Genomic DNA, 23249 nt, shown 5'->3' on the forward strand with positions numbered 1-23249 from the left:
CTTTGCCAGAAGGGTCCTTCTTTCAAGTGTCCTGGCGAAGAGCGACACCAGCCCAGCACAGGGCCAACAGAACGCCCAATCCTACACGGGAAGCTGGACTTCAGAGGCTGTTCCGAATGGCAGCCTGACTGCTCAGACCGGAGACTGTGTGCTTTGCATACAGGGCATCCGGGTGTGAGTCCCGGGACATCCAGCACTCCAGAGGCCTTGGGTCCCCTTGTTCTGGGAGGCCCTGCCGGAGACACGCTACTCTAGAGGACGGTACCTTTGTGCACCCGTCCATTCCCCCAGCTAAGCCTCGCTTCCTGCTGCGTAACACTGGTGGGCCTTCTTTCACACAGAGAACTGAGAAGAGCCAGAGGGCTCCGACAGCCTGTCTGGGCAGCTTCCTACCTCGGTCTCCTCCCTGCAAAATGCCACTTCCCCTGCCAGGGTCACTTCAAGGGTAAGACAGTACAGGTAAGGTGCTCACGAACTACAAAACGCTGCACACCAGGCGGCCTGTGGGTCACTGTATCAGGCCAATCCAAGATGCCAACGATGGTTTAACACGGAAAGACCCACAGCACATTCAAAAACAAACGCAACCTCTGAAGGCTCAAGAATTGCTCAAATGTGATAAAATAATACACTAGAAAAAAAAAAAAAAGAAACCTTTATTTACAACCATGGGAGTCCCACAGGAGTACACGAAACACACAGAATGTGCACACACACGATGAACCTGTGAAGTCAATACCATGCCGCGCTCCCGGCCCTGCTGCGCCCTCGCTGCCCCGCCAGCCCTCACGGGGACCCTATCCGCACCACCATCACGGTGACGTTGTCCGCAGAGCCCCGCTGCACTGCCTTGTTGGCCAGCCTGTTGCAGGCGGCTTCGTAGCGGGCATCCACTGTGGGCTTCCCTTCCCGGCTCTGGATCTTCTCATCCTACCGGGCAGGAAGGGGCACCGGTCAGCAGGAGATCCCTGTCACCCTCTGAGATGCCATCTCCTCGAGGAGGGGCTGCTCCCCGGAACCCGAGCGTAGCTCCACAGCTGGCACGCGCTGGTGAGCTCTCTTACCTCCAGGCAGGACAGGATGAAGTTCACGGCTTCTTCTGGGGTGAAGACCTTGAAGAGGCCGTCACAGGCCAGCAGAATGAACCTACAACATGGACAAGAAATATAACTGGGCCGTGGCAGCAAACGTTATAAAATGGTTTGGTGACAGAGATAAAATAAATACTTGTCAAGATGCTCAAAGGCTAAGGAACTTTATTCTTTGAGAGAGAGAGCAGGAGCTTGCTTGAGTGGGGGCAGGAGGGAGGGAGGGAGGATCAGACTCCATGCTGAGTGCAGAGCCTGATGCGGAGCTCAATCCCACAACCCTGAGATCACAACCTGAGCTCAAATCAAGCTGGCTGGTGCCCAGCCAAGATTTTTTTTTAAAAACCAATTTAACTCTTACGACAGAGATTGAAAACTACTTAAAAACATTTACAACTATGGAGGAAAAAACAAAAAACAACCAAGCACCTGGGTGCCCAACTCTTGATCTCAGCTCCAGTCTTGAACTCAGGGTCCTGAGTTCAAGCCCCATGTTGGGCTCCATGTTGGGTGTGGAGTCTACTTCAAAAAAAATATTTTTTACAGCTGTGGTATTACCCATCAAAACTGAACTACCCTTCTGTTCATCAACATATGATGATGGATTATTAACCCAAGACGTTCTTAGACGAAATCGAGGAAAATCAGGAATAAAAACATGAGGTGTTGTGGCAAATCCACATTGCGTTTCCAATACCACGTGACCGTGTAGACCTGGGGCCCTCACAACCCTCAGGAACACTCTGTGAGAGTCCAAGACCCCAGGGCAGACACTGGCTACCTCCACAGGAGGATTAGCTCCCTTTCCGAGCCTCTCCTCTGGGCTCCCAGGGAAGTCCTGGTGAACCACGGAGGACTGGAGGTGAGCTTCCCCACAGCGCTGAGGCATCATTTTTGCTCCAACACCCAGGTCTTGCTCTTCCTTCTCTGACGGGGTACTCTGTCCTCGCTGATCACACGGTGTGCCTGGAACCCAGCAGGCACAAGGCCGAGGGGGCCTCCTGCCCCCTCCAGTTTGGTGAGGACCCTGAGTGACCCAAGTGACCCATTACACTAACCCACGGCTACAACCCAGAGCAGGGGAATCTGCACAGCACGCACAATAGAGGCCTGGGGCACAGTTCAGAAAACCAGAGGAGGGGCTGGTGGAAGCCTCCCAAGACCCCACGGTGGGCAGGTGAACAGCATCTGCACAGAGGCAGGAGTGGAGACCGGGGAGGGGCGGAATGGGCAGGGCCGTGCGGAGGCGGCACAGCAGAGAGCAGGACTGGCAGGGGCTCCTCATGAGCCTCCCCACCCCACCCACCCCAACCTTCCACAACTCCTCACTGAGGGCTGCCCTAGCTGTGGCGGGGCATGGCGCCATCTCTGCAGGCAGCTTACCGTGGCCACCTCTTTCTCCACTTAAGCCCGGCTCTGCTTCGACGCCACCCCTGGTTCTCCACCAATCATGTGCTAAAAGTCAAACTCCTCAGCATGGAGCTCAGGACCTTCACAACCTGACCCCAGAGCTGCCTGCTGTCACTCCTCCGTCCCTCTCCAGGACTGGCATCCACCTGGCAGTGGGGCATACGGTCCCTTCATGGCTTCCCTCTGCCAGAGGCCCAGGGATATGGCCCAAGCCTTCCAGAGCACCTTGTGCTCCCCTGACATATGGTGCTGGAATCACCCACTCACATGTGTGCTCACCCACCTGACGGGGGAGCCCCCTACAGCATAAACCAGTCTGGCCATCCCTGCCCCGCCAGGCCCAGGAAGTGCCCCACACGGGGCCGCCCCCACCCCATCCAGAGTCAGAATACAAACCAGAAGTCGGGAAGAGACCATGTGTACGCACACCTGTGCCTGTGGTACGGTGAGGTTACCTGTCATTGGGGGTCAGCTGGCAGCGTCTGATATCTGGCACGGAAGTGACCCCACAGCGCTTGTACTGCCCATCCCCGATGGAGCGGGACACCTCCAGCACACCCAAGACACGACCGTCCCTAAAATGACGGGAAAAACAAAGACTCCATCTGACAGATCATGGGTTCACAGTCCTTACAATTTGATCTTAAAAGCAGAGCGAAAGATGGAGCCTGTGACATCTGCATTATTAGCCAGCACTGCCCTCTCTCGGCCTCAGAGACGGCTGCGTGTCTTATGCTGAATCTTCACTGCTCTAGATCATGAATATCTGCGCCGTCCTGGACACCTCAGCCCAGGGCACCCTGACGGAACAGCCCAGCCTCCGGCTGGCACGGGGCAGCACCCAGCCTGACCTGCTCATCTGCCCACAGCCAAGTTGGACTTGACAGGCCTGGGTTGGGACGTGGCTTTGTTTTTACCCGAAAGCTCCTTTCGGTGATTTGAGCATGCAGCCAGGACTACCAACAGCTGGAATAGAAGACAGTTTGTGTTCACACCTAATCAAACTTGGAAAACACCTGAAAGTGACTATTCTCAGATTCCAAAGCAGGTTTTCTTCACCTGGGCTATGGGATAGGATTTACTTTAAACTGTATTAGCTGCAATATTCTGTATGTTGAACTTTTACCTCTTCTATGTTTAAATGCGACCTATAAAGAGGACTGCATGTCACCAGAGTTCTCTCAGCAGGAGAAGGAGCCCCGATGCCGCCAAGAACAATTCAGGTGGGCCTGCATGCTCTGCAACCTCAGGCAGCTGCAAGCTCCCAGGCCCTCAGACCATCACGTCTAAGCCACAGAAGGCACACGAGGGACACGAAAGTGCTCAGCAAACCCCAAAGCTGTTCATGGGGGCTCTGTGGAGGTTTCCCAAGGGAACAGGAGCTCTAGAAAGGCTAGATGGATGGATGGGTGTGGCAGGAAATGCTCACTGGTCCCAGCGACTGCATGGGAGTCAGAATCCAGTCGGGCTGCCAGCACTTCACTGTGGCCCCTGTCACCCTCCCGGTGGGCACAGCTGAGTCATCAGATGGACCTGCTGGCACCTGTGGACAGCCGAGCAATCTTCTCGAGTACAATCATTGAGGCGAACAGCAAGAGGGGTTCAGAGCACAGAGGAGCAGAGCTGAAGAGTGCGTGTATGTGTGTGTCTCGGCCTCGTGAGGGCCATTCAGGAAGCAGCACAAAGCACAAGCCAACAAAGTGCCTCTTCAGTGTTCAGACACCAAGCGCTGAGGTACTACTAGGTGTGGACCACCACCCGAGTCATGAACCTGCCTTGTTTCAAGACTGAGTGGCGGGTCCCAAAGACCCGCTAATGCCAGCAACTCTGTACAGAAAGCACAGGACAACTCCCGAGCGTGAGAAAGGAAAGCTGCTTTCCTCTCTGTTTCCCGGCAGAGTCCCACACCCAGTGGGCCCCGCACCGCTGGAGGGACGGTGGAGAACGGGAGCCCACAGAACCATGGACCCAGGAGAAGCCACATGTAATTTGGAGCTCGATGGGCAAGCTGACCCACGCTGTGCCCGAGTGTTCCAGCCTGGCTTCTGGAGGAGAGGAAACACATGCGAGCAACTTTTCCTGAGAGACTGCAGGGAGATGAGACACCGGTGGCCCCGCACCACCACAGGCCTCCACCCCCGGCCGAGCCACGCAGGGCGCAAGGCCAGGTACGTGGATGCAGGCCGGAGGCTGGGTTCAGACAAAGACGCCGCAGAGCAGGTGGGGGAGCAGGGATCTAGGCGAGGCCAGGGAGAATCCAACCGCCAGTCATCCTCTCCTGGGGGGTTGCATCTGCGGGCCCACCTTCACTTCACGCAGGCTGGCCTCACGCACCCACACAAACAGGGCAAACTGTTAACTACTGAACCTAGGCTGTTGGTAGGGTAATGTTTCACGCTTTCAAATTTTTTGTTGAAAATTTTTTAGACGAATGTTTTAATAATCCAAGTGGGAGAGTGTGGCAAAGACCAAGCAGGCCGGCCGCCCTGGCCTCTGGCGAGGGATGCACCAGAGCCCGGCCCTGGGGCTCAGAGCGCCGTGAGGGGCCCATCCAAAGCCAGGCGGTCAAAGCACGTCTCTGAGGCCCCCCCACCCCCCCCGCTCGTGGTTAGTGTGGACTGGCAAACAGTAGCTGCCACACAGCCGACCCTACTGTCGGCCACAGGATGGTCAATGTCAAAATCTTTTCACAGAGCTCAGGCAAAAGCAGAATTGTAAAGCTATGAGAAACTTCTGAACAAACTCCAAGAGTCCTGCCTGCTTTCCAGGGAGCCGCTGGCACCACTGGCCAGAACCGCCTGGAGCAGCAGCAACGGACCACGGGGGAGAAGCCGTTTCCAAGGACAAGCAAGTGCGGTCTCACGTGGCTACCTTACTGCTCGCTCGTCCCAACAGAACATGACACCTGAATGGCCAAACTATAAAATGACCCAGAAGACACTGTGGCCACACTCCTAGCGCAATGTCCTTGAAGTGCAATTCTCCTACAGTACAGAAGACGTTAGCCTGGGTCAGCTACCTCACAGGCCCGGCACGTCTAAACCAGGGCAGGCACGCGGCCGTCAGAGACGTCCGGAGGTGAGACGGGGCCGCACACAGAGCCGGCTAAGCAGGGCCCTCTGTGCCAGGAAGCCCAGAGACGGTCTGCACGCGCTACAAAGAGCCACTGTCTTCAGCACTTCAGATTTTCTCTCTGGAGAATTTGCCTAAAACTGTAGCTTATTCAGTTGTGACAAATGAATAGCATTTAAGAAGGTTCCTAGGCACAGAGAAAATGTTGCAAATGGAGAACTTGGATTTGAGGCGGGCCTCCTCTTCTGCGAATGCAGGGAGCCATGTTTCTGGGACCCTCTTCTGCTGCCACTTGGACATAATGTGAAATCCTGCAACATCCATTCACCTGCTTCCCCAGGTTAGACCTCGAACCGTCCCATCTCACTGCAGACTGCGTAACATGGAAGGTTCTACCCTCAGAGGTCCCACAGCCACTCTTACAGGGGCCGGCCCTCCTCCCCTGGGGCACCCGCCAGTCCCCGTCACCTGACGTTTCCTCCAGCCTTCTGTATTCTCATTCGCTCTTCGTACTGTGTGGGATTATGCTCCTTGCTGAGGCTTAAGGCTGCATGCTTCTGACTCTCCTCATTAAATCGGCACAGGATTGCCTGGGAACACGGAGGTTACGACAGTCACGAAATTCAAAGTTACCAGGTAAAGACAAAGCTTTAACAATGGAATTTCAGATTTAGTCTCCTGTTGACAAACACCAGTTCGGAGGATCAAGAAATGTCACGGCAAGTGTCACAGGAGTCAAGGAGAGAAGCCCTGGCTGGTCTGCATCTCAAGTCTGGGGACAGTACCACTGGCTGAGCATAGCCAGCGGCTCCCCCACCGTGGGCTGCTGTCTCCTCACCTGGGACACAGAAGGCAGCCACCTGATGAGCATCAGAGCCCCTCCAGGTGGCACTATTCCATGAGTCTAGGGGAGGCAAAGATGGGGGCAGGTGGGTTTGCTGACCAAGTGCACCTCTGTGCTCTCCCACCGCCACATCTGTCCTGTGGGTACTTCTGGGAAAGCCTCAGTCTTACAGAGGAGGAAGTCGAGGCCCAGACAATAGTCACGGAGCAGAGCCAGGATACAATCATGGATCGAACTCCAAAGTTTTTCTTTTGCCCCTGGTATTACTCATGTTATTTGTTAGTCTAAACACGTGCACCCAGGATTGTCCACCAGAAAATCACCAGAATAAAGACCCACTAGGCACAGGGACTACCTGTGATTTTACTGCTGACATTTATTTATAAGTCACTCTAATAAGATGTGGTTGGGGACAGCAAGTCTGCAGATGGCCCCTGAAAAGTGGGAAGGGTCACTTCATCACTGTGACTGCTGACAAAGCCCGAGGCTCGCTCAACGTGGCAACGGAAATGAAGATCAGGTCTGAAGGGGGGTGATGAGGGGAGCCAGGCTGTAGGGTGTCACCCTCCAGCTTTACATCATTCTCCACAACTTGGCTGGAACACGGGGTCACCAGCGGCAAACAGACCTGAGTTTTCCTCTCTTGGCCAAGTGGCCTGGGCTCTGGACAAATGGCACATTACCTAGCACTTCTCCAGCTACTTTTGACTTTCTGAAATCACAATGATTTTCAGGGGCAAGGGTGAATCCTTTACATTTATTATTGTCTGACGTCGGAAAGACGCAGCTGAAAAATATTTGAGAGATTTGCAGACCGATGGCCCATAGCACGGAGACAGAGTGTACACACACTTCACAGGGCCTAAGCGTGCCAGAGAACAAACTGCCTTAAGCGTGCGTGGCTGCTGGTCCCCCACCCAGATAGTGGACTCTGCAGAAGGGCCGGTAGTAGCCCCACACGCAGACAGACTTCAACCCAGCCAGCACTCCCATCCTGCTGCACCCGTGCTGGCCGAGGGGCCGCCCGGGGACTGTGCCGCTCTCTCAGGGAGCTCCAGAGCCACGTACCCGACTATCTCCCAGGTTGGCGATATACAGAATGTTGTCTACGGCCAGAACACACGTGGCAGTGGAGCCATCTTTCCAGGCAGGCTTCCTGGAGAGAGACACATCAGAAGTATAGTCACCACCAATAGGCCACCAACGTCGAGACTCACTTCCAGAGCTGACTGCTCAGTGTCTTTTATGCTTCAACATGGAAGGTTTGATAACTTTAGACTGTTTCAGATCTAGTTAACAGTGATGAGAGCTTACTCAGGCTAGGTACTTTTCAGACAGTGAGCACTGTATTAAACTGTCAGAAGACCTAAGTTGTGTTTAAGGAAAACCACACATAGACACACAGACACCACTCACACGTCTTTATGGGGCCACACTTACTGGCTTGAAGCTTGTTTAAGGAACTCTTCATCAGTATGCTTAAAAGTGTCCAAAAGGCATCTCTTCACGGTTTTCTCTACACTGATTACATCTCCTATCACAGAAGGAACAAGACAACACATTCTTAAGAGGAAATTCTGCTCTTGCTGCCATTTTGTTTTTGTTCCGTAACCAAGAACATCTATACGTCCTCACTGGTGAGGCAGGGTCCACCTAGCAGCCTCCTCACACACAGACATTCCACGCAAGGTGCCACCACGAGGACAGAAGTCCTGTGCCAGCACCCTGCATGTCCACCACCTGCTCAGCTCGGGGCCCATTCCCTCCGGCCCCACCTTCAGAGACCACTGGGGACTCTCCCACATGGCTCGTCTCCCCGAGTTACATAGACGACAAACACCAAGACAAACACAAACCGATTCTGTTCTCGTCACACCTTTAGGAAATTTCCTGATTAAGTTCTGATGCAGATTCTGTGCAGCAAATTTTGAGGCTCGGATTCCTCCATGTCCATCAAAAACAGCAAAATATGAAACCCGAGTACTGGAAGAATGAACCGATGGTTAGAGATTTTCACAAAGATTCCCCCTCTCCACTAAGGCCTCTAAATCTTTTTTTTTTTTAAATATTTTATTTACTTATAAGAGTGAGCAAGTACGCGCATGAACCCACACGCAGGGGGAGTGACAGAGGGAGAGGGAGAAGCAGGCTGCCTGATGACCAAGGAGCCAGACGTGGGACCTGATCCCAGGACTCTGAGATCATGACCTGAGCCAAAGGCAGACGCTTCACTGACTGAGCCACCCAGGTCCCCCAAGGCTTATAAATCTGATCTCAAACAATGAGCATTAATGAGACAAAGGATATCCTCTGGTAAGACACCACACTGTCACAAATGAAGAAAAAAGGACACAGCATTAACAGAGACAAAAGCTGAAATAACTTTCATGGTATTCTCATTTTTAAAAATTTATTTACTTGAGTAAACTCTACACCCAAAATGGGGCTTCAACTCATAATCTTGAAATCAAGAGTTACATGCTCCACCGACTGAGTCAGCCAGCAGACCCACATTTTTAACTTTTAATTTAAAAAAATCACAAAAATTGGGGTGCCCGGCTGGCTCAGTCAGAAGAAGATGCAACTCTTTGATCTCAGGGTTGTGGATTTGAATCCCATGTTGAATATAGAGATTATTTAAAAATAAAAATTAAAAAAAACTTAAAAATAAAACAAAGTTAAAGACACATTTTTTTTGCATAAATCAAGACCTATGAACTGAACTTTCAGTGAAGATGAGAGCTTTTTCTATTTAAATCAGATTTAGTTTTAAATGCTAACACATTGATAAACAATTACTGATCCAAGACAAAGAAAAACATCTAGGAGAGCAGAGGGTAATTCCAGAATTGTTAGACTGATTCAACATTTAATTCTTGAGGTCCATTTTACCACTCATCCCTTTTCCCCTTCCAAACTCTGCCAGAAAATGTGCATGTATGGAATAAATGCTATGAAGGATTTGAACTGTTCTGAGAAGAATAAAAATGCCTATGAGAAACGACATTTATCCCACAGTTGCTTTTTAAACATGTTTCAAGTTCCTTTTCAACAGAGACATCATAAGCCATGAGAGAAAAACCTCACCTGGTTCCTAAGCCAAAACAGTTCTCTTACACGCATGGTACGTGCTGGGGGTGGTTTAGGGATCCCATTAGATCCACTCCCCTGGGGCTCTTTACCAGTCCCTTTCCTGGCTTCTAAAGTAACTCCGAAGCACACTCCAGGTGAGCAGTGGCAGCCTAACTACAGTCACCTCCGCACATGACCAGGTATCCTGCAGGCTCCAGCACACTGTATGCTCATGACCAACTGGTGTCAGTTAATGAACGTAACATACTGATTATGTGATTATGGAGACCTGCTGGGGTATACACTATGTAACTGTGTAGCACACACGTTACTGTACGTGAATATATAACGCATGCTAACCTACCTGGGTAGGACAGACCTTCATGTCCTACCTTCTGGTTGTCTTCCTCCATGCCTAACACAGCTTATTCAAAGGCTTCACTTGAGTTTGTACAGTTGCAGGAAATTTTTCACTGGTTTTCTTCTCCCTGACGCCATTTCTGCTTTTTGTTCTTTCGGGGCCCTATTATACCAGCAATCCTTGATTCCCACATGCGGCTGTAATTAGCAGCTTCCCACTCTACCTACTGGCTCACAGAATAAGAATACTCCCTACTGGAGGCTCTTCAGATACTGATGAAGAATACCACACCCCAAAGACTCACAAGGTGGAGAGTCCTCTCCCATTAACAGGTTTCACAACTTCAGCAGGAATGACACCTGGGGCTGCTGCACAGTTCTCTTCTGCGGGGCTGTCCTACACACTGTGGGACATTTAGCAGCATCCTGAGCCCCCCCCAGGAGATGTCAGTGGCACACCCCTCCACCTGACACCCAAAAATGCCAAGGAGGGGAAGTCCTGTGCAAAATCAACCCCTTCTGAGAACTACTGACACCGAACCCAGCGGTCCCAGTGAAATGACATTCTTTCTAATGAATACAAACTGAGCACGGTCCAAACCTCCAGTCAGGACACAGACTTATGCCAAGCAGGCTTGCTGGAGCATGGACACTCACATGAGGGACGATGGGGGCCTACATTCCTCCGTGATGTCGTTCAGGATGACGTGGGCGTCCTGCATCTCCTCCCGCTCACCCTTCCGCTCCGCCACATAGCCTTTCAAACCAAAGATCACTGAGGAGGCTAAGGAAAACAAAACAAAAAGCCAATACAAAACTGTGCTCTTCCCTCCAGAAGCCCTAGCCCCAGAGCAAAAGAGAGGGAACTCTGGCTGTTTCACTCAGTCACGTCCTAACTGCGCACATAAATAAGCTGTACCCCTGGAGCCTGCTACATCCCTAGCTGCACGCCTCTGACTAAAATCAGACCTCTGTTGGACAAGGATAGTCTCCAAAGCTCAATAACGAAGAGGAGGCAGCAGAGGGCAGCACACTAGTACAAACAACTCTGGCTAAGGCATTGTCAAAGTACCAGAGCAAGGAATGTGCTGTCATCCTGAACCGGGGCAAGGAATTCTGTACCAGCCTAGTTGAGGGAAATGCCAGGAAGTAGAGTTTATCCGAAATGCCCTGTTGGACATCTGAAAATATTGATTTCTGTGCCTGAGGCTGGTAAAGAATTTGAGCCAATGATAAGATAAGTACTTCTACTCCGAGGAAGAGAAGAATAAAGGAGCCCATTGGAGGCACAGCAGCCTATTTGTATTTAATGGCTAGACTAAGCTCATTTTCAGACACCCTAGGGCCATGTAAATACTAAAGTGGATACTTTTCACAGAGCCGTTGCTGGTAGGGCACAGTGCTTTTGATCCTATGGGCAGCAACAAGGTGAAGACCCGCCCTTACACTGAGCTAGTAATAGTAATAACCCTGTCGCACACCTGCCAGGCCAGTGCGCCTATGGCTTTCATCTCAGATCTCTGGGGCACAGGACAAAGTGGCCTGGTACAGTGTGAACATCCACAGCCACCTCTCTTTCACTGATCTTCTCTATTGACAAGTTACAAAGCTGATGACAAATTTCAACTGCTCTTTCTAACCTCAGGCTCTCTCTTGGGAAGTTGCCTGCTAAGCTAACCACAGAATTCAAAGTGCTTGTCCACATGCTGTGAACAGAGAGGGAGCCTGGGAGAAAGCGGGTGCAAAATAACAGAACAGTTCGTTAGAGATGGTCAAGTCAAACAACCTGAGTGTTTTCACCCTTGAGGAACAAATGCAGGTTTCATGTCTGACCAAAGGTAGGGTCAAGGATGAACAGGGAAAGGAAAGAGAGGAAGCATGAGTAAACTTGGAAATCTGTTTGCAAAGAGAAAGCCCCACCAGCTTCTCAAACAGAGACACAAAAAGGAAGCGCCACAAATCAGAAAGCGGAGCTCAACTTTGCTCTGGGTTGTTTTAAAATATGAAGTCTAATACATTTGTTTTCAAACTGTCTGAAAACCTTTACAAACTTTCTTTTCCACAAGCTCTTCACTGCCATTCTTCTCTTCTTCAGAGGCTTTTCTCTTTGCTCCTTTCCCTTCACTCTTTACCGTCTGGGACATCGACGTGTCAAGAGGACCTAGACACAAAGAAAAGCCAGACAGAGCCACAGCTGTAGATGGGTAGAAACAGTCCCTGGCAGCCCAAACTCCACCCCAACCCAAGAGACAACAGAACGTGGTGCGCGAGCGCGGGCAGAGAGGCAGGCACAGTGGTCACTGCTCTGACTTTGAAGGGGGGGGGGGGTGTGTTCAGGGCCCCCACGGGGGGAGGGGGCGCGGCACCACAGGGTAAGATCCAGGTCCTGCCCAGACCAACTGTGAGGGGACTTGCAAGGGAGGGCTCTCAGTGGTAAAACACAGCCCATGTCATTGGGGCTGCAGCATGCATATGATGTCTCATATCCACAGGCTCTCATTTACAAACAGGGAAGTTTCCAAGATCTGCCAAGTGACACATCCTAAACAAGTCAAAAAGTAGTACATCCCAAAAGGGGGTTAAAATGAGGTTCAATGTCAGGCTTTGAGAACTCCTGGTATCATGAAAGGCAAAACACGACTGCTGAACCCGTTCACGCTTGCAGAGGGATGAATGTGTACTCCACAAACAACGCTAGGAGCACCTGCAGTGTGCACCCGTTTCGGAAGGAGAAAAGTCTCATTTTATCTCAGCTCTGCTGCTCAGAGAGGTGTGCCCTCAAGGCAAGCTACTCAACCTTCCAGTCTCAGTTTCTTCATCTGTGACACAGGGAGGGTACTGTCATCTCAGAAGGTGGCTTTAAAGCCAACAGGGACAGGTGTGTAAAGCATTTATCACGGTGCCTGGTTCATCATGTATCCAAAAAATGGCAGCCACCGTCATGATAAAGGGCTCTAAGTATCCCCTGCATTTCAGTACAAAAGCAGGCAACTGTTATTCAACTATTCTTTGCCAGACATTTCTGAGCACTGAGGAAAAAGGGAAGAAAATGTCCCTGCCCTCAAGAAAAGTCAATTACTTGCAAAAGGACAGGTGTCTGCAACAGTAGGACATAACACACATGTCCTGTCCCACATAATCAGGCACATTAACTGAGAAAAGTTCACGGATGTTCCCATACTTTCCCCCAGAGGCCTCTCTAGTGGCCTCCTGTCACTTACTGTTTGTTCCTGCTTTCCCAGTATGTATGTAAAACAATCTTCCTCTCTTTTAACTTGCAAACAGAGACCTTTTTATAGCTTTGTTGTTGACTCCTGATTGAATTACAACGTAGTCAGAGAATATGGTCTGTATATGAAATCGATTCCTCATGGCACTTACTTTATGGCCTAGAATGTAGTCGATTTTTGTAAATAGTGACTATGTCTTCTCAAGAAATCCAATATATTGGATGCAAGGTTAGATTCTATAGCCAAAAAAATCAAGCTTATTAATAATGGTGCTGAAATCTTCTATGTTGTTACTAGTTGACTGTCTTTTGCCCTGTGAAGAACTAAGACATAGCTATGGTAAATTTACTGTCTTGTGTTAAATCTGTTAGGAACCCTGTTTGCACACGTTAACTTTCACATTAACTTTCATTATAAGAATACTGTCCTGGGTGGCTCAGCTGGTGAAGCATCTTCTTGGGCTCAAGTCATGATCTGAGTCCTGGGATCGAGTCCCCATCAGGCTCCCTGCTCAGCAGGGAGTCTGTTTCTCCCTCTGCCCATCTCCTCAACTCATGCTCTCTCTCAAATAAACAAATAATCTTAAAAAAAAAAAAAAAAAAAATACTGTCTTTATTGGGAAGGTTTTAGGCTTAACTCTGTGAGAATGCTATACTGCTTTAGTATGGATACACAGCCCTGAAAACCTGAGAATTCTTATGCAAGATGATTATAATAACTTTTTATAAATACAGGAACTTTTCCTAATTTAATTTAAACAATCTAGACTAATCCTGATGATTTTTATGTAATGAATAAAAAAAAAAAATCTACTTGAAAGGTAGCATGTGGGGATCCCTGGGTGGCCCAGTGGCTGAGCGCCTGCCTTCGGCCTGGCGCATGATCCTGGAGTCCCGGGATTGAGTCCCACATCAGGCTCCCTGCATGAAGCTGCTTCTCTCTCTGCCTCTCTGCACCCACCCCGTGTCTCTCATGAATAAATAAAATTTAAAAAAAAAAAAAAAAAAAAAGAGAAACAAAAAAAGAAAGAAAGGCAGCACGTATTCCACTTAATGACATAAAGAAGGTTCTTATACTGGAAGAGAACTGCATATGAAAATAGCCTGCATTCCCCCTGTCTCCCCCTTACACTCCCATCCTGCACCTCCTGCCCTGCCCCTACCTGGGGAATTCCCTGTGAGAAGTTCCCAGTGTGTCCACATGGATGAACAGATCCATCACTGTGACAACAGACAGGAACCTCCTGTTTTCCCCTCTACCTACCTGGAACTTCCCTCTACCTAACTGGGATGTTACGGAAACGGGTGGAACCAATGTTTATAGGCTTCACAAAAACAAAATCCAATCAATAAAGAGAAGCATAAGGACTGACTGGAAATAATCAACTAAAGCCCTGACTTTCAAGAAAATTCCTGCACAGGGTCTATGCCAGTCACTAAACCAGTGTCATTCAGATTTCATTTTCTAAAGATCAGAATTTTTTTTAAAATGTAAGTGTCATGAAAGACAATACCATCCATATTTACAGATTCAGGGATATTAAATATATTTTAACCATTTCATATATTTAGATACTTCTGAATATATTTAAGTCTGTCAGGAACAGACAGTGGAAGAGGCAGACTCTGGTTTTTTTTTTTAACATCAATAACAAAGTTCAAATGACTAAATTCTTAATTTTTAAAGTTATTTGCGAGAGGTTGAGCCCCAAGTAAAAAATAATTACCAAAAACTGATGCAGGTATTCTTTTTGCTTCCACCTGATGGTATCTATGGATTTATTTTAATAAATCTCATGCTATACTTACTGTCATACTAAACCCTATTAAAAATCTATTAATAAATACATTTTACATATGAATAAATTTTTTATGCACTATTTCCATCAGCACCCTGAATTTTTTTCCCTACCACTTACCTGAATCGCCACTGCTGGCTGGTGGGAGATCATCAAAAAGCAAAGGTCCCCCTGACCCTGAAACACAGCAGAACATTTAGTGAGCCCACAAAACCTGGGTGAGGCTTAAGTTTCAGAATCCATCCCACCAGGACACCTATGCAGGTCATTGAAATAAACTCAAAAGTTCTCGTGTCAATCCAATGGCAACTCATACCTCGGTAAATAAGATCTTGAACCTATTTTATTTAAAGGTCCTCTCAATTCAAAGGAAACAAAAATCTGCCTGAAAGAGTTAAGTCTTATTTCAGCTAGTAAAATAAACACTCAAATGAACCAGAGAAAACTGCTCAACACTTTTATGCAGTTTCTCAGGGCTAGCGACTAGCAGATTTTTCTGCCTTACCTGATGCCATGGATTCAAAACTTAAGACAGTCCAACACCTAAAACATCTGTGTGTTGAAAATGGGGGAAAGGGAGAAAGATTCAGACAACTACAACCCCAGGATGACACGTTGACACACACCTGGGAGAGCCTGAAGACTGTACCTGAGTCAGTACTGCTGGCCGGAGGGAGGTCATCAAAAAGTAGAGGTCCTTTCTGAGCTTCTTTGCCTAGAACACAGAGCGCCTGCTTAAAAAGCATTTGGTCATCAGCCAGGGCAGGTGTTCAAAGGGGGAGGTCTTTTAAGATGTTTGCTATTAAATTCAAATTTTCTCCTCCTTCTTAGACAAAATTCTAAGAAGTATTTTCTTGGCAGCTACTTAGTATGAACATTTGCTTCCAACAGTTAGAGTTAACATAAACGTAGTGAAAGATGACCCAAAGGCATCTGAAGGGTCACTGGGTGGGTATTTTGAGAAAAACAAGTATTTTTCTCCATAATTTCATTCCTGCAAGTAACAAACATCGAAAAATTTTTTCAAAAAAATGAATCCTGGGGGGGGGGAAAATACTGATTCCAGAGCAAGAAAACAATTATTTGGTCCCTCAAGACAAAAAGTCAGAGACAGAGGTCTCTCTGCCTGACCAAAGATCTATGGTATTTTTTTTTTAATTTTTATTTATTTATGATAGTCACACAGAGAGAAAGAGAGAGAGGCAGAGACACAGGCAGAGGGAGAAGCAGGCTCCATGCACCGGGAGCCCGATATGGGATTCGATCCTGGGGCTCTAGGATCGCGCCCTGGGCCAAAGGCAGGCGCCAAACCGCTGCGCCACCCAGGGATCCCAGATCTATGGTATTAAAAGTTGGATTTTAATAGCATTCTGAACAAACCACCCACGAGGATCTCAAACAAATGAGCACAGAGAAGGTGAGAGGATGATGGAAGCAAATCTGTGTGGATGTAGCATCCCCGGCACAGTGCCCACTTCAATTACTACCTATGGAGAAAATGAGGAATTTCAGATACTCCAAGATAAACTCAGGAGAAAGCCAGGGGAATTTTTAAATCTAAAAACCTGAAGACCAGGGCTCCTGGGTGGCTCAGTCGGTGAAGTGTCTGCCTTCGGCTCAAGTCATGATCTCAGGGTCTTGGGATGGAGCCCCACATCGTCCGGCTCCCTGCTCAGAGGGGAGCCTGCTTCTCCCTCTCCCTCTGCCCCACCCCCTGCTCATGCTCTCCCTCCCTCCCAAATAAGTAAAATCTTAAAAATAAATAAATAAATAAAAACCTCAAGGTTTACACCCTCTTTTGGTGTGTATAAACATAAATATATATAAACATACACAAAAATATAAAACAAAGTTTTATACTCAATTATCCCTTTCCACATAAAATCTAACCACCATTCCTTATTCTCCAAGCTTTCCCCAAAATTTCTATTTCAGCTATTAAATATATGAATTGGTACACAGGAACATGGGGGGGAAACAAAGGGCTGAAGATGCACGCGTGCGCAGGCCCATCCTATGAAGTTTGCCCCACTTCTTGTTCCTTAGAGCTTAAGTATAGAAATGGACTCATTTAAAAACCAGTTCAACCGTATGCTCCAAAAGGCTCATCTACAGTGACCTTTTGCCTCTATGTAGAAATGAGCTGGATATCAATTCTTCAGTTCTTAAAAAAAAAAAAAAAAAAAAAGGTTTTACTTATTTCAACATATTAGAGAGAGCACATGCCCACAGTGGGAGGAACAGAGGGAGAGGTACAAGCAGACTCTGCGCTGAACCCTACAAAGGGCGATCCCACAACCCTCAGACCATGACCTGAGGCGAAATCAAGAGTTGGGTGCTTAAGCAACTGAGCCATCCAGGTGCCCTCAATTCTACTCTATTAAAAACAAAAATGTAGGGATGCCTGGGTGGTTCAGTCAGTTAGGTGTCTGACTCTTAATCTCAGCTCAGGTCTTGATCTCAGGGTCATAAGTTCAAGTCTGTCGCTGGGCTCCATACTAGGCATGGAGCATACTTAAAAAATAAATAATAATTTTAAAAAACCACAAAAATCTAAATTAAAATTTAGAAACTCCAAGGAAAAACTTCTTCCAGAGTTTTTAAGTCTCTTAAATACCTGATAAATTCCTGATTGAACAAAAAAAGTAACTCTTCTGCCGTATACCCTAATTCAAATGGGAAATTTCTACTCCATGAAATTATATTGTCATCCCTCAGGATTTCCCAAACTAAATAACTACAAATACTTTCATTTTTCTCACAAGTGATATAAACACTCTACAGGAGGTATTAAAACAGCAGCATCACGAGGACACTGAATGGCATTTAGAATGACCACTTACTCTGTAATCCTCCTACAAGAATCCCTAATATTCTAGCAGGGCACTTTCAAGAGGAACCCAAACCAAAGTAGGTGTAAACATCAAACGCCCATTCTCCTACAGACTCAAAACTGTATGGGAGGGGCGCCTGGGTGGCTCAGTTGGTTAAGAGTCTGCCTGTCGCTCAGGTCATGATCCAGGCGTCCTAAGATCGAGTCCTGCGTTGGGAGGGCTCCAACTCCAGACTCAGTTGGGAGTCTGCTTGTCCCTCCTGCTGCACACTCTCGAATGAATAAAGTCTTTTTTTCCCCCTCGAATGAATAAATTCTTAAACAAACAACAACCCCATACGGGAGGATGCAGAGCAAGCACCTCAGTGGGGCCAGAGAGTCAGGCATTTGGGAAGAGAGAACATCACAGGGAGGAGTCCAACCTGAATAGCAATCAACCTTTCCACCACTTGGGCCAGATCAGAGTTTAATTTTCGAATTAAACTATCCATCTAAATCGTCCTTCCACTGCCAATATCCAAGGGGGAAGTCCTCCTTCCCAGGTAATACATTGTCAGTTCTTGCAAGCATTCCTCACCCAGAGCTTCCAGCTTAGCACCAGCCTGGCTTCTGTCCTTTGGCTACAACTCTGAAATAGTGCCCCGATCTGAGCACCATCCCCAGACAGTGGCCCATCTCCTCATACTGAGTCGAATGAGCCTCCCCACTCCTTCTCACTCACTCTGCAATACTCTGAGTGCTATTTCAATTAAACACTAGATCATCTCATTTTTGTTGATCACATCTAAGAACGGCTCTTAAAAATAGGCCCTATTCCAGTGCTCTACACATTTCTAATGCACTGAATCCTTGAGTACTATTATTACTGTTCCTTTCTGAAGAGGTGACTGAGGCACTCAGGTGAAACTGAGGGAGAGCCAGTGAGGATTGGGCAGTCAAATCCAGGCATCCTGGTCTCCATCCATGCTCTTGCGAGGTGCCACACTGCTTCTACATACCATCTCACTCAACTGCTCCAACAATCCTACAAAGATAATCCCAAGGCTATTGATCTCTGAAATACTTTTTGCATTATTGAAAAGATCACTTAGAATAGCTTATATTTGGATTCTTAAAAACAAAAACAAAAACTGCGGGGCACCTGGCTGGCTCCATCACTAGAGCACATAACTCTTGATCTTGGGGTTGTGTGTTCTAGCCCTACATTGTGTGTAGTGATTACCTAAAAATGAAATCTTAAAATATAAATCTGTAGGTGATAGATGTTATAAGGGAAACTTCTGATTAGCCAGAACCTTACATTCCATTTTGGATAAATAGCAATCCAAAGTATTTGGGTCTGCAAAAATTAGACACAGTGGGACTAGGACCCAAAACTCTGGAAGAAGGCCCCTCAAATTCTAAATATAAGACCCAAATAAAGAATGAAACAAGACTGAAGACAATTTTTCATTACAGTTAACCTCATCTCAGTTTTGTTTTGACCTATCCATGTTCTGAAGCTAAGTCTACTGAAAGCTATACACCACGCTGAGAAAAATACTCTTGGGTTGATCATATTCATGTCAGCTGTACTAATACAGATACCATGTATTGGTAGGTACAGTAAGTATTTTGCCTTAACTGTCCTTTATACCTGTATTTTTTTCAACTACAAAAGCAATACATCTTTTCCAAACACTATAGAGGCCTTAGAAAAAGAGCCCACTTCCCCACTAAAGTAACAGGTGTTTCTTTCTTCTGAGCCAATGCACTTGTGTATGTGCATTTTAATTTTTAAAAGGCAGATGCGTACTACACAACACTCTCCATATAACCCTGTTCATGTAAGCCCTCAGGGCATGTTCCAGGCCAGTACGTCTGGGCCCAACAGCTCTGTGACTGTTCTGTGTGGGAGGCACTGCCGCTCATTGTCCAATTCCCTTAGGGATGGACACGTAGGCTGATGCCAGGTTCTCACATGACAATGATGCCACAGTAAACAACCTTAGACATATATCCTTAATCTGCTAGACTACTGGGTCAAAGGGTATGAGTGGTTTAAGTGTGATAGATGCCAAAATGTGTTTCCAAAAAGGGTGGTAGTGTCCACTCCCAACACACTTGGTAAGAACGGCCATTTCTCTCCATCCTTACCAGCATACTGCCAATTTTTACTCTGATTGGTGAAAACATGGTGCATTAGTGATTTGCTATTCCTTTCCTCTGTGACTGAGGAAACTAAGCACTTGTCCTGGCTGCTGCTCATTTGCATTTCTTTTTCCATAAACTGTCAGGATACAGCCTTTGCCAATTTCAAATGGGTTAGGTGTCTATTAATGTGTATGAGCCTTTCCTTTATTAGGGATCATTCATAATGCATACAAAATTATTTTTTTAAGGATTTTATTTACTTGAGAGAAACAGACTCCCCACCGAGCAGGAAGCCCAACCGGGAGCTCTGTTCCAGGACCCTGGGATTATGCCTTAAGTTGAGGCACCTGAGCCACCCTGGCACCCCTACAAAGTTATTTTGTTGCCTTTGTGGCATTTTGTCCTGCAGAAATTTTTATTTTCACATGAGTTAAATCCGTTTTAATTTCTCATGAGTTTTTTTTCTTCCTTATCTCTGAAGTTTTACAGTTAGTGTTTTGTTTTTGTTTTTTTTGTAACATCTTAACCTTTATTTTATATTTAGATCTCCAGGGGTTTTTTTTTTTGGAAGGAAGTATTTTGAAGATGGCTTACCATGCAATATTTACTTATTCCTGACAGCTGACTACTTACTGCCAAAGCAACTTTAAACGAGGACACCTCAACTTGTTTGGGGATTACCAATTATTAGCTGTTGATCTTAAAGACACCAAGGTAGCACTTTTAGTTAGGAGTAGGCTATAGCAGAAAAGTTTCATTCCTGTCTGATAGGGGTGTATACTTCCTCTTTTAAGTGACTCATTACACACAAAAACTTGATTCAGTCAACAATCAAATCTGTAAGTGCTGGCATGAAAACCACTCATTTAGCACAAAATCTGAAAACATTTATTAATGCGTTCCTTCTACATTTTTCTTCAGACCATAAAAATTAAGAGGTCTGGAGGCAAGAACATTAGATGGAATGTTTAAAACAAAAATTAAAGAACTAAATACACTTGATGTGATCTGAACGGGTGAAAGTTCCTCCCTCTGGACACTCACAAAATCCAGTTAAGAGTGTATTTTTTTTCCTTTTAAATAGCTGTTAAAGTTAACAGCTCATATACTAACATCTAAGCACTAGCACCCACTAAGCACTGACCATGTGCAGCACCTGTGCTAAGCACCCAGCATGCAGTGCTCTCTCTAATGCTTGCGTTAACAGTAGGAGGCGGCAATCTTATTTTACAGAACGGTCACAGAAGGTGGGAGTTAGTAGATTTGAAACCCGTTTGATTACATGTCCAAAACCACTCTTCTCTGGGGCTGTGAAAAGGAGTAGGTCTTTTATCGTTCCCTGCATCAGCTCAGAAATTTGTGGCACCTGCACGTCATGCGTGAGGGTCATGATGGTGCAGTTTTTGCCTCATCTTCCCATCCACTTTATAAAATCAACCTTATTTTCCTTTCATTTTACTCCACTTTTATCAATCAATAACGATTTTCTGAAACAAAGTATGGCATTTAAATTAGCTCTTCAAAAATCACGTTTCTTTTTTTTTTTTCCCCACAAGGTAGTGAAATCAGATGCTGTTCTTGTCCAAATGATTTTTTTTTTTTTAACCCCTAACAGGTTAAATCACAACTTGTCAGTTTTTTACTAACTGCCTGTCAGGATAACTGTGGACCCCAACTCTATCACACTCACGTTAGTACTTATCCCGCTTGGCTTCCTGTCACTTGCAAATTCAGAAAGCGTGCCTCCTTTGTTTTTAAAGCTACTTTTAAAAATACACTCAGCCAAGCAGGGCCTGTGACGGCATCATCATTGGTGCTCTTCCCACAAGCCGGGAGCGGCTGGTTCACTAATCCACTTCCCAGGGAACAGGGGTTTGAACACTAAGGAGCCCCTCTGCTGCCCTGGCATCTCAGGCAGGGTTGGCTGTGCCCTATGCTCCCCACTGCCTTTGGGGGCAAGCTGCCAACTACCAACTTGTAAGACTCAGTTGTCGTCAGATTTTGTATCCTCTAAGGGTGCCTTCTCCTGTGCAAATTAATTCCTGGTAAAAAAGTCAGGGAGTTTTTTTTTTTCTTCTTTTCTTTAAATGCTAGGTTTACAGGCACATCTGCAAACCCAAACTCTATCCCAAACATATTCAGAGAGAAGGTATACTCCATCAACAGGATAAAGGAGAAGGAAAAGAAAAAAAAAAATATATATATATATACAAAGCCGGAGTTTTTACCTACAACTAGAACAATCTAGAAAGTGGATGGCTCAAAGACAAAGTTATTCGGCTGTTTCTGTACCGTCACAGTGCCAAGTGGGGAAAGAGCAACGGTACCATTACTGGGAATAATGGCCCCATAAGGGCCCAGCACACCGGACGAGCGGAGTCCAAGCCCGGAGGAGCAAGGGTGGGACCAAATTGCAAATTCAAAGAAGCAGTTTAAGCTCACCCCCTCCTCCACGCTGGCGTGCGCGGGGCAGCCAGAGGGCTGAGCATCCCCCACCCCAACCCCGCACCCCCCAGATGGTTCCCTTACCTAGAATCTCTGCAAATCACAAGTCTCCCAGCGTCAGAGGCCCAATTCCAGCACCGCCTCCTTCCCCACTCTTCGGGGGCGCACGACAAACCTCACTCCTCCGGGCACCCCGCATTTCCTGCAGCCCCTAACTCTGGCCAGTTTTAATTATAATCGCTTGCTTTCAGATTTGGCTTTGCAGGCGAAGGCTCCATCTACTGCCCGCCCCCCCCGCCCCCCCCCCCGGCCCCCCGCTTCCCGCCGGGCGGGCGGGTCGGAATCCCCCGGGGACCTTGACCACGCAGCCTCCGGAGCCCAGCCTGGAGGCCTTCCCCGGCCCGGTGGGAGGGGGAGCCTGGAAGTCGGAACTCGTCCTTAAAGTTCCCCGGGCCGGGCTCGGGAAGGAGACCCCGGGGCGGCGCGTCCCCGCAGGTGCGCACGCGGCCGACGGTGGCACCGGCCCCGGCCTCGCGGAGGCCCAGGCGCGCAGGCCCGGCGGCGCGGGCAGGACGGCGGAGCACCCCGCGGGCCCGGCGCCAGCCCCGCAGCCCCGCAGCCCCGCAGCCCCGCAGCCCGGCCCCGCGCGCGCGGGCCCCGCACACAAAGGACGCGGCGGCCGAGCCCCGCCGAGCGCCCGACAGGCCGGGCAGGCCGCGCGGCCCCCGCTCCGCCGCCGCCCTCCCCGCCCCTCCCCTCGCCGGCCGGCCGGGCGGACCCCGCTTACCGACAGCCGGGCGCGGCGAGCGCTCGGGCTCCGGCAGGTCCCCGAACAGGTCCATGGCCGAGGCTGGGCGGCGGCGGTCGCGGTCGCGCAGCCCGCGGGCAGCGGCGGCGGCAGTGGCGGCGGCGGGGCGGTGGCGGCCCAGGCGCCGTCAATCACGCGGAGGCGGGCCCGGCCCTC

The 23249-nt window shown here is 48.2% G+C and overlaps 1 protein-coding gene across 4 annotated transcripts; it reads right to left on the reverse strand.

The window, feature by feature from the left end:
- Positions 1–638: 638 nt before the first annotated feature.
- On the reverse strand, positions 639–23200 carry ILKAP (ILK associated serine/threonine phosphatase). Of its 4 annotated transcripts, none has more exons than XM_072796887.1 (12): positions 23073–23200; positions 15524–15589; positions 14995–15051; positions 11888–12007; positions 10504–10630; positions 8291–8397; positions 7855–7948; positions 7483–7570; positions 6039–6160; positions 2954–3073; positions 1065–1146; positions 639–930 (listed from the first exon to the last, which is right to left on the reverse strand). In XM_072796887.1, exons 1-12 carry the CDS (start codon positions 23125–23127, stop codon positions 787–789), a joined length of 1182 nt encoding a protein of 393 aa, XP_072652988.1. In that variant the 5' UTR covers positions 23128–23200; the 3' UTR covers positions 639–786. The 4 variants fall into 4 exon arrangements, with proteins under 4 accessions (XP_072652988.1, XP_072652991.1, XP_072652990.1 ...); XM_072796890.1 differs by lacking the exon at positions 23073–23200 and adding an exon at positions 22370–22513 and having other exon boundaries at positions 15501–15589; XM_072796889.1 differs by lacking the exon at positions 23073–23200 and adding an exon at positions 22370–22512.
- Between the last annotated feature and the right edge of the window lie 49 nt (positions 23201–23249).

The sequence above is a fragment of the Canis lupus genome, chromosome 24, assembly GCF_048164855.1.
Source record: "Canis lupus baileyi chromosome 24, mCanLup2.hap1, whole genome shotgun sequence".
NCBI classification, from domain to species: Eukaryota; Metazoa; Chordata; class Mammalia; order Carnivora; family Canidae; genus Canis; species Canis lupus.

Excerpts from the sequence above, each read along its gene's own strand:
- ILKAP (XM_072796887.1), bottom strand. The coding sequence starts at position 23,127 with ATGGACCTGTTCGGGGACCTGCCGGAGCCCGAGCGCTCGCCGCGCCCG. Across the intron at positions 15,052-15,523 it reads GGCCAGCAGTACTGACTCAG|GGTCAGGGGGACCTTTGCTT; the intron begins GTACAGTCTTCA and ends GCTGTGTTTCAG. Across the intron at positions 931-1,064 it reads TCATCCTGTCCTGCCTGGAG|GATGAGAAGATCCAGAGCCG; the intron begins GTAAGAGAGCTC and ends CCTGCCCGGTAG.